This window comes from Miscanthus floridulus, chromosome 2 (assembly GCF_019320115.1).
Source record: "Miscanthus floridulus cultivar M001 chromosome 2, ASM1932011v1, whole genome shotgun sequence".
NCBI classification, from domain to species: domain Eukaryota; kingdom Viridiplantae; phylum Streptophyta; class Magnoliopsida; order Poales; family Poaceae; genus Miscanthus; species Miscanthus floridulus.
The window spans coordinates 124,017,784-124,029,177 of record NC_089581.1 but is presented as its reverse complement, the minus strand read 5'-3'; the positions used below and the strand labels follow the sequence as shown (position 1 = coordinate 124,029,177).

General features: G+C 39.6%; 1 protein-coding gene across 3 annotated transcripts; it reads right to left on the bottom strand.

Annotated features, from left to right (window-relative positions):
• Window positions 1–3,645: 3,645 nt before the first annotated feature.
• Window positions 3,646–9,454, bottom strand: LOC136539560 (uncharacterized). 3 transcript variants are annotated; one of them, XM_066531528.1, is made up of 8 exons: window positions 9,333–9,454; window positions 7,968–8,064; window positions 7,468–7,856; window positions 5,995–7,286; window positions 5,831–5,909; window positions 5,388–5,758; window positions 4,197–4,295; window positions 3,646–4,094 (listed from the first exon to the last, which is right to left on the bottom strand). In XM_066531528.1, the coding sequence occupies exons 2-8, from the start codon at window positions 8,021–8,023 to the stop codon at window positions 3,939–3,941; spliced, it is 2,442 nt and encodes an 813-aa protein (XP_066387625.1). In that variant the 5' UTR covers window positions 8,024–8,064; window positions 9,333–9,454; the 3' UTR covers window positions 3,646–3,938. The 3 variants fall into 3 exon arrangements, with proteins under 3 accessions (XP_066387625.1, XP_066387624.1, XP_066387626.1); XM_066531527.1 differs by having other exon boundaries at window positions 7,468–8,064; XM_066531529.1 differs by lacking the exon at window positions 7,968–8,064 and having other exon boundaries at window positions 7,468–7,925; window positions 9,333–9,418.
• Window positions 9,455–11,394: the final 1,940 nt, after the last annotated feature.

Here is an 11,394-nt window from a genome sequence, read left to right as displayed (position 1 = left end):
ATCATCATACACATCAAGCGTAAGAACCGAAGCCAACAAATGTGCAAACACGTAAAACCCCACTCAAGACGGAGTATAGACCCACAAGCCAGAAGGGGAGGCCCACCTGCCATGAGAGGGGGTCGACCAACCCCCTGTGTAGGTCAGCAGACCTGCCTAGGTGGCCCCACGATCTCCGCCACCTTGTGCACATTTCTAAGATCTACACTCTTGATTCTAACATGGTTTAAGGTCGGTTTATCTAACGGTGGCCGAGGGAGTTGACGCGGATCAATGATGTGGCGCTGGCTTGCTCCCTACTCCATCTCCCCCTATAAAAGGACCCCCTGACCCCCCTCTAGGAGGCCATCCTCAGTTATCCTAATTCTCATTCATCTAGGCAGAGAAGAGAAGAACTCCCACAAACCACTAGAGACTAATAAGCATAGTTAACTTAGATTGAGTAGAGTCGGGCTACTGCTCGGATTTCGGACTCAGTCACCGGAGGCTTGGTATAGCCCTTATATCCATCACATTTATCTTATTCAATGACTTTGATATTCATTTATATTATGTTCTTAGTTATCATGATTATAGTATGTTTTGATTATATGCTTGTTATAGTAAGAGTTAGCATTATGTTTATGCATAGGATCACAGAAAGCTTGGCTCAGTGTTCGAATGGGTTGAGTAGCCAAATAGTATGTAAGCGTGGTGCTTATATATTGTTTTGCCTATGGATGCACCTTGCATGCCGAAACGTGTGGTAGGCCGCGTGAGTGACAGCTGCGTTGGTCCTTTGTAGTCCATCTCCCGTGTGTAGGACTAGTAGGACCCGTGTCACGAGGGAGAAAGTATATTTTGATATGCTCCTCTTGATAGATGTCCCTTATGCGTAGATATGAAGTTAATCTTTCGCTATTGCTAAGTATATAAAGATGATAACATATTATGACTTGTAATTAAGAATTACTTAGGAATCTATCTCACTTGTATTTAACTTAGACTAACTATTGCTATATTATGGGAGTTTCTCTCTGAATGTTAAAGTTATCAATTATTAAACTTATCATATACATCTATCTTTAGGTTTACCCCTATTTAGAGTAAGTGAGTAGTTACTTGGTAGCATCATAAATATAAGTTATCAATCTCTTTAATATCACCATCTATCCTAGTGATAAAAATATAAATAACGATACCTAGAATACTCCCGGTCAAATGCTACAATGATAATCTGTGGGCTTGCAGAATCCTTAATATTTTATTTGCACTCACGAACAACAACAGTCACCAACTTAGGCTCAAGAACTATTGGAGCAAGAACTTAGGCTCAAGAAAAGGTAACATTAGTTACTCTCTATGGGTATCTTTTACTATAGACTAGTCTCACAGTGTTTCCACTAGCTGATGGGTATTATTTTAATCACTCTGGACTGCTTTGCAACCACATTGTGTCAACAAGAGCAATCCATAGGACTAAACTATTATCTACTAGATAGTTGAAACATTGTGAAACCTATCAACAGAGTGGTCCATAGCAAAATCTACCCATAAGCTTATGTACTACCCATAAGCAATAAAAATATTATTGTTTCCACTCCTCCCTTTCTCTTGTTTGCCAGTACGGTGGAAGAGGAATTTTTTTATTTCTAGTGGAACATTTCCTAAAGACTACTTGTTGACTGAACATTATGAGAAAATAATAGTAGCTACGGACTAGTCATGTGAATCTCGTGTATATGAACTACTTGGTTCATATACATTATGGTTGCCCTGAATGGAGCCAAGTCATGTGGATGTGTGCCGCCCACGGGCAGCCCCACGGCCCAGCCACACCTATGGACAAATTGTGCCACGGCGTGCCCCAACCAGACTGTGCGGTCTATGAAGGGAGAAGTCGGGGGAAGAGGATGAAATGGATAGGGACTTAGGGAGAGGGAGACAGAGAGTGTGAGAGAGAAAAAGGACATTAAAATTTAATGCCAGCCCACCTAAAGAAACTATTGATCCGAGAATGTAGTTTGTTGCAATAATTTTGTACTGACTTGGCACCTCTAGAAACTATCTCATGGTATTGGTATTAGGATAACCAATGTCCTAATCAACTAGCTAACACCTAGAAAAAAGTAGTATTATATTCCACTTGTTTCCTTTGCGGAAGAAACCAAACTGAGTGGCAAGACCATCTTCGAATTTATATCTATACCTAATAATAAAGAAGTAAAATTTATCTCCACCTATTTTTTGTCCGGTCATCCCTTAACTAACTTTGTGAATGTGGAAAACCGTCTATAGCCCTTCTCTTTATATAACTAGGAATCATAATTCAATTAGATCTCTTTGATTTCGGGTGAATAGGAATCTTAATCCAAAGAGAAAAAATATAATAATATGGACAACTAGGAATCTTAATCTAATTAGATCTCTCCAACTCCGAGAAACCAGAATAGGAATCTTAATCCAAATTCAAAAATATAAGAATAGAAATCTAATAAAAAGAAAAGAATGGTAGAATTTCTTTGTTTCATTTCTTTTCTGTTTTTTTTTCACTTTTTCGATTTATCCGTTTTTACTTGCTCCGAGTACGTGTTGTTTTACGTTCATTTGAGCCTTTTCACTTGGTTCCGAATATGTTCTGATTTTTTTTCTTTTCTAGAGTATGTTCTAATTTTTGTCATGACTGTTTTCTACTTAATTGGCTTCGAATATGCTAGAAAAAATTCTCGTAGATGTTTTTACACTAGCTCGACTTTTTTTATTTTGTCTTCATTGTTTTCCCCACCTGATTTTTTCGTGTTCTAATAAATATAATAAGAGTAAAAAACAATAAATAAGAGATCATAGCCAATTTAATCTTTGACTCCTTAAGAAACAAAGATTTTTACCACTAATTAATTTAATTTTTGACTTGAACTCATGACCCATGCTACAACTCACTACGTATTGGATCCCGTTGCAATGCACGGGCATGTTTGCTAGTTGAGAAAAGATACCATCTAGAAGAAGTTCATTGCTCTTACATTTTCTCATAAAATATTTTAGAAAGGTCCAAAAAGGTGAAAAAAAAAGTTTCAGAGAACTTTTTAACATAAACATTCTCTACACTTTGTTTCAGAAACTTTTTAAAGAAAATATAAAAAATATAAACTTGGAAACAAAAAACTGTTGAAAAGAACATGAAGAGAGAAGGGGGCTCAGAGACTAATGTCATAGGGTAGATGAATTTTGCAGTATCTTTTGCAATGGATCACAAAGGGCTAGACAGCGGAGGGTGGGAGAGGGGATAGTGAAGGAAAGGACGGGCGGTAGGGGTAAGCTACTCAACCTCAAGGGTTGCCAGTCTGCCACTAATCTCACTCAGATCCAGATCTACACTACGGAAGAGGGAGACCTCCCACAATTATTCCATCCGATCACTACCCCACAAAAACGTGACTATTTGGTTAGGCCAAACTATGCTTCCTTTGATCTGCTCATCTGCAATCTATGAAGTTTTCAAAAAAAGATAGGTACATATATAAATTAACAGCCGCCACCCACGAATAAGTGCTACCTATTACTCAAGCTTAAATAGTTCCCTGGAATAAAGCACTTTCGAGCAACAGGATACCAATAATTTTATTGCATAGGCTAATTCTGGATTACAAATTTGCGTTCAAAAATTCTGAATTACAAATTAATGTGGCCTCAGCAAACATTGTAAAATTTGCCGTTTTACATGGATTCTTGAGCTCAACATACAAGGATAATACCTGAGTTGCCACAACAATGTCATCAATCAATTTACAGTAAAATACATACTGCGTTCAAAACAGAACTAGCTTCTCTATCTGTTTTCTACAGTGAATGGAAGCATTCTCATTATTTTGGTTCAACTGAGCGGCTTGTTTGATTCTATTCCATTGTCAACAAGGTTGCTTTTCTGATCAAATTTCATGACAACCAGCTTAGTATGTCTATAAATCACTATGGCATTCAGAAAGAAGAGAGGCTTGTCCATCCTTAAAAACCTTAACATGACAGAGCATTCCTCCAGCTTCATCTGCAAACGTTATTTTTCTTTGTTTCCTTGGTGCTTCAGGATGAGAAACAGCATTCTTCTTTGCTAGGCTCTGCAATTGAAATTTTAGTACAGACATGACCAAAATATCAGTTCAGAGTCATTTTCTTCACTAAAAAAATTAGTACGATATTCAAAGTGGATAGATACAAACCAATATTTTACAAAAGCGACTGCAGTCTTTGTTCATTATCGACAGCCATTTTCTCGTAGTCCTCTCCACTTCTAATGCATCCTCAGAGGCTGCTCTGATCTGTCCATAGAAACATTGCATCACATTAATCAAATATAAACATCATTCAAGTTGCTTTGCTTTGCATAAGTAAACATAAACTGGATGTTTTCTGAAATAAATTTAAAATTGAAAGAAAAAACATACAACTGTTCAAATCCTGTGTTATGTACTTTGTTTTTCAGTGAAATAAAGATTTGGATCAGAGCATTTGGAATCCACGCTTAGACCCACATCTACTGGTCAGCTGGTATAACCTCAAACAGTTCCAACAGTATTAGAGGTAATTCATTGCAGTTGTCCTAATTGGTGGATATAGTATTCCTAGTCTCCTAGAGGAAACACTTTCAACAATTAATCTAAGGACAAAATATGCACCTGCACTAACAGGTATGCTTATGGTACAAAAGAGTACAAGTATGTAAACAAGACCAGCAAAAACTTTTTCTGCCAACAATTGACTTGCATGAGAAACAGACAGATTAATCAAATATTTTAGTCTCAAAGTCAACGTGTTTTTTCTATACAAGGATATTAGCATGTACTGATCTTAGCATCTACTCCCTCCATTCTAAATTATAAGACGCTTTGGCTTTTCTAGATACATTGCTTTTACTATGCATCTAGACATAGTGTATATCTAAGTGCATAGCAAAAGCTATGAATCTAGAAAAGCCAAAACATCTTATAATTTGGAACAGATGGAGTAGTAATCAATTAAGCACTAACAAAAAAAGCATTGCCTGGTATTGTTAAACATTGCCAACTAAAAAGGCAACACAGAAATGAAGACAACCAAACTAGTACATGGCTTCGAGGTTAGAGTAATCAGATTGTTTTCTTATCTATCTTTAATGAAATGAAATGCAGCTCTCCTGCGTGTTCAAGAAAAAAAAATAGGACATGGCTTTAAGGTTAAAGGAGTATCATATAAATAGCAATCTTGAGAAAAATTAACCTCCCTTATCATGTTACTGGAATCACATTATTTTGAGTAGCAGTTTCGAAACCTGGTGTAACTTCAACAAACAGAAGTGCTTATCTATTTATTGTGGGAGCAGCAACTTTACTAGAATTTAGAATGAGAAGTGCATATTCCATTTCATGTCTCACCTCGGCAATGTTAAAGTTAGGAAGTAAAGAATATGCTTCTGTTGACAAACTTTCGTCCACTATACTTTTCATGTGCTTCAAGCTCCTGATAAGCTTTGCAGCTATATTTTCCATATCATGCATCTGCCTTTGTGAAAACTCAACAGCTTTCTCAGTGTCTAGGACCACTGGTGAACTTCTCATGCAAGAACAAGTTGTCTGTTGATGGGGTGGGGATCCTGTTGACTTCAGAACTCCTTTGCTTGTAGGGGAGACAGAAGTCCTGCCCTTAAGTCTCCTGTCTGTGCAGAACATTGATCTGTCTTGCATGTGTGCTGGCTGAGGCAATGATATTGGAGTTCTGCCACAATCTTCAATAATGATTTTGCTCTCTGCAACAAGAAAGAGTATGATTATAATTGATCTTGTAAAAATATTAGAAACAGACAGCATATATTGCTTACTCAATCTTTGGACTCCATCACACAAATCAATACCAGTCAGAGCACTGCAAAGCTTCTCCTGGGACGTCGGTGACATAATCTAAAAAGAGGAAAACAAAAGAAGTTAGTACAGATATCTTGCTAATGCATATGCAATGGAAAATTGTTGAAGGGATGGTTCAGACCTTTCTCTTGGACAGTAATACTTTTGGAGCATGTTCTTCAATTGATTCTTCATCCACAAAAAATTCTGGCTTTTGAATTCGCCCATCAGTTTCCAGAGAGGTAGCAGAAGAATTTTGATCTCCAGCAGATAATTTTTTTGATTCTTCAGCATTAGAGATCTCTGGCATGACACTGCTAAGGTTGAACTTATCACTACACGACTGGTATAACTGATGTTGAGGCACTAATTCTTCTGCTGATCCTTCATCATTATTAATAGATCTACAAATGTCATAGCCTATTGTAGAATTTAACTTATAAGGCCAGTCCACATTATTCGGAGGTGAAATATTATCATCTGAAGCCTTTTTGTCTTCAGGACAGTTGTCAGTGAAGTCAATAAGTGAGCTCTGAATCACAGTAGTATCTGGGGGTCCAACAGAAGATTTATTTTTAGAGGCCGTCCTTTGTGCATTATTATTCAAAACATCATATACTATACTTTCTAGCCTTCCCTCCTGTGAAACAAAATTGGCTGGATGAGCCAAGTCAATAGTCTTGTCAAAGGTGAATGTACCAGTGGCTGTATCTCCAATTTCCATATCTAGTAACATATGCTTTGGTCTTACACCACAGCAGACTATTGAATCCAATTGGCCCTCAGCCTGCATCCGCGCAAGCCCCTCAAGTGAAGTGCAGTTCATTTCTGTGCTTCCACATAAATCAGATTGAGTATCTGTGCTAGACTCATCAATAGGAGACAACTCTTCCAAAATCTTTACAGGTTCATTCCCATGAGCAAATAAATTCCAGTCCTCATCGTTATCTATACGATCATGGCAGGACTGACTGAAAGAACAAGCCACAAATCCATTTGCAGTAGAAGACTTACCCATATCTGAATTAGTTATACTTTCAGATGTTTTCTGATGATTGCTCACTTCATCAATGAGACCCAACGAAGAAACAACCTCTGTTGCCTTTGCAGCTGTAATGTCATCAAAATTGTTTTCTTTGAAACTGCAGGTTTGTTCGCAGGAATGATCAGAAACATCGGCTAATTGAGCTGGTTGGGTCATGAAACAAGATTGAGGCACACGGTCATCACCCTCCATCAGCTTTTGTTGCAGCTCAAAGGATGAATGCTCAGGATTCTTTATGGAACAAATAGAAGTTACAAATTCAGAGTAATTTGTATCTTCAGTTTTTATTTCACAAAGTACATCAGGTTTTGCACAGCTCACTAGAGCTCCAGCTGTATTGTTCACTTCAGCACAACACATTCGCTCACCAACTATTTCTTCAGTACAATCTGAAAGTGCAGTATAGAAAAAAAAACATTTAGCCACATAATTGAAAAAGGGTATGTATATTTCAAGGAAAAGTATCTGCAGAAACAAAAAAAAAAACTCTACACATTCATCTAACACATCTAGACGATAATAGACAGTGATATAAGAACTGGACTTCATATGAACAGGCTAGTGACTCACCAATAACAATTTTAGACTGCTCCAGTTCTGCAACTCTCCTTCCAAGCTTCTCTAATACTGGGTCTTGCATTGTTGCTTTGAGCAGGGAGCTCTTTGCAGAACTAAGAATCTCGTCTCTCTGTGATGTTGTATCTTCCTCTTTCGCAGCAAATGGAGAAGATCTTAGTGCATCCATCTTTATATTTGCTTTAGCAGGAGATGTTTTTGGCCTCTTCTGTTTCAATGCAGTAAGAGGCTTATCAAGATCAATGTCATCTTCTGTTTTAGCCTGATTCTTAATGCCACATCCTTCCAATGTGATTTTTGAAGTCTTCCGATTCTTAGCTTTACACTGAGTTCTGAGATCCTTGAGAGATACATCGTGACAATCTTGTTCGCTATCCATGTCACTGACAGAACCAACACTTAGTTCAGAATCAATGACTTCAGTTTTGATCCTCTTAAAAGTAGAAGGATCCCTGTCAGAACATTCATCATAAATTGTGTGAATATTCTTGAACCTTGTAGATCTTCTAGGACAACCAAAATTAAGATTTGTGCGAGCAGAAGCAGGCATCGTGGCTTTGGAAAGCAATGGTACAGATTGAAAAATATTTCCTGTAGAAATGCAGAAAATCAAGTGTTATGATCAGGTGCATGCTCCATAGACGCATGAATATGGATGTTTCAAAAAGCAATAGGAGCGAACGGTCAGGCTCTGCCTAGCACCGAGGCAGTTATATTTTTTCCAAGCAAGAGTAAGCCTTGTTAAACACAGAAGATATGGGCATATGGCATATATATTAAAAGAAAGACTTTGACATTATCACATGTCCTTGAGTTCAATGACCATTATTCATCTTCCTCCATCTCCATTTGTCTCATTTTCCTTCACATATAAGTCCTAACCCACTGTAAATGAAAAAATGCCTAGACATAACAACTAAGTCTAGGCGAGGCAATGATGCTCTGCCTAGTGCCTAGCGCCTAGCGCCTAGGTGCCGCCTAGCACTGCTTTTTGCAACAGAGATGAATATCATCTCTCAAACGTAAGCGCATATCCAATGAGAGCATCAAACTTTCCAGTAAAAAGAAAAGAAGGGCAGCAACTTAATGTAACAAGCAAAAACGATGTTGACAAAGAATCACATGGTAGTTTGCCCTTGAATTCTTCAAGATACAGGAAAACAAAGGCGTGACACTATCGAAACAGCATACAAACAATACATAAATGTGCATACGTGATCTTCTACTAATAAGCAATTGTACGTATGTGTTGTACAGGAATGATCCATAAACCACACTAGAAATAAGACGAGACACTGCTATACATCAAGGACCAGACTTCCACTACCCAGCACAGGGATTAAAAAATGAACAGAGAAATGGACAATCTTGCACGCATATTTCATTTTAAAGAATTCATTTTTTTTGTTCAAATTTGGTCGTATGAATCAACTCTGCAGGGATTATAAAGGAAGAGGACAGAAGTTGCATCCCTGTACTCGTAAAAAAAAACAGTGGCCAGTGCCACCAACCAGTGGCATTCATCTTGAGAAACTGGGTGGGAAGACTGAATCCCTGAAACGAACACTTTTGCCCGAGAGGAGCATTTCTTTGCCTAATCCCCAGTGGCCAGTGCCACCAACCCCCCCCCCCCCCCCCCCCCCCCCCCCCCCACCCACACACCCCACCCCCAAATCAATAGCAACGGAAACGACGGAAACAGTCCTAGCCACGGCTCATTGGACCACATCAACTAACAGATCTGCAACTTTCGGTAGGGAAATGCCAAGATAAACATAGATCTACTACGGCCCGCAGACCAGAGAGGGCCGTCGCCCGCCGCAGCGGCGGGCGGGCGTGAAAAAGCTGGAGGTGCTGACCTTGGATGACGGAGAAACGCGGCTGGCGAGCGGAGGGGGAGACGGGGCCCGGAAGCCGGCTTCTTGGCAACGCCCGAATGGGGAAGGAGCTCTGGCGTCCGTGAGGAGGAGAGAAGGAAGCGGAGGGGGAGGGGGACTAGGAACTTCGGCTTACTGTGAATAGTATAATTGCTGGGATGCGCGGAGGCCGGGAGGGAGCGCGCGAAGTAGCTGGGCAAATTTCGCGCCCTTGTGCGAGCGGGCGGGAAACTGCAGCCGCCAGCCCGCTTCTTGGAGTTTTGAGTTTTGGCGGAGACGAGGAGGGGGGGAGCCGGGGATACTGTCAGACGGGGAAGAGATAAGTAGATGGATGCGAACGGCCCAACAGCAACAGGGCGTCGCGCCGTGGGCCGTGGCGGCGGCAGTGTGAAACTGTGAATCGACCGCTCTTGAGTTAGGGCAGCTCCAACGGTCTTATAAGAAAAAAAAAGAAGCAAGTAACTCATATGATATTTTAGTTAATAAAAAATAAAGAAAAATAAACTAGTTCTTGGTGCAGAGCTAAACTCACACACTCTCTTATGATTGACATAGGTTTTTTGCTTGATGTATTGCTCATGCTGGTTGCATTTGGTGTTTCTACATGTAAAAGGTTTAGAGCACAATTAGCAATGAGTACCTTCTCCTAGGAATTTTGAGTACCATGTTCCAGAAAATTTCTATTTTTTCTGTAATTTAATTCTTTTTCACTTAGCCAAATATTTTTTTGAAGCATCTAATAATATTTTCTTAAGAACCAAATACTTTATTTGGATTCGTCATATCTAAATCTATTTAAGGGGTTATCCCCGTAAAATTCCCTAGATCTCATATATTTTTCTTGGTTTAAAATATGATTTCAGAATTTGCCTAGAATTATTTTAAAACTAGGAATAAACCTCAAAACTAAAAAATCATAACCACATGGTGAAAAAATCATAACCGTTGGTGAAAAAAATCATAACTATGGGTGTGCATCCAACGGTTGGAAAAGGGCCACTAAATAAAAGCACCATTGGTTGATCCGTTGGGCTTCACCGAGGAGAGTCATAAGGTGCCTCTTTGTACACTATTCCTTAAATGGTTACGTCAAAATATTCCTTGAATATACCTCACTAGATGATATATGTCGGGCTCCGCTAAGGAGCACCGGGTCATAAGGTGCCTCTATGTACACTGTCCCTCAAATGGTCACACCAAAATATTCAACCACTAAGGTTATTAGTGGATTATATGGTGCACATAAGTAAGCATATCTAGGTTTGAACTAGCCATTGCATCATGTAAGAGCATCTCCAATGGTTTGCCAAATTGCACTTGCCAAATCTTGGGTTTTGGCAAGTGGCTAAAACAAATGGCAAGTGAAATAATCTTGTATCTCCAATGGTTTGGCATTTGGGCTTGGTAAAATAGAAAAGGAGGCCCACATCCTTCAACCGTTCAACTGTCGCGACGCTCGGCCTGGACCGCGCCCGTGTCTCTTCATATGCTCGGTGCCGAGATCTCGTGGCCGTCGTGCGTCGCTGCTTCATCGCGGCGATCTCCATCTGCTGGCCGCCATCCTACGCCGGTCTCCATCTCCTGGACGTGGTGCTGCGCCGTGGTCTCCATCTCCTGGCCGCCGTGCTGTGCCGATCTTTGATTCCGCCGTGTCTCCATCATACGCAGGTCAGTATCTCGTTCCCAGAGTTCTCCAAGTTGGTTCGTAGCATCTCGTTCCCAGCATCTCGTTCAAGTTATTTGTTCCCAGCCTCCTCCGTATTTGTTCAGTATCATGAATATGCCTAGATGAATACACTGAGTTTGATTTTTTCAAAAATTACATTGAGTTTGTTCAGGCTGCTGTCTACATGTTCAGATTCCAATCAATATGTTCAGGTTACTGTTTTTGATTTTTTTTTCAGATGTTAGCGTATGAAAAAAAATGTAGCCAAAAAATAATATTGCATCAACGAATTATGGAGAGTTTTAGTTATGATTTGTTTATTGCAGCAACCTAGTTCTTATTTTCAGTTATTGTGAATTGGGGTTTTGATTTAGGATA

Excerpts from the sequence above, each read along its gene's own strand:
- LOC136539560 (XM_066531527.1), bottom strand. The coding sequence starts at position 8,023 with ATGCCTGCTTCTGCTCGCACAAATCTTAATTTTGGTTGTCCTAGAAGA. Across the intron at positions 5,759-5,830 it reads TGATGGAGTCCAAAGATTGA|AGAGCAAAATCATTATTGAA; the intron begins GTAAGCAATATA and ends TTCTTGTTGCAG. Across the intron at positions 4,296-5,387 it reads CTAACTTTAACATTGCCGAG|ATCAGAGCAGCCTCTGAGGA; the intron begins GTGAGACATGAA and ends TTCTATGGACAG.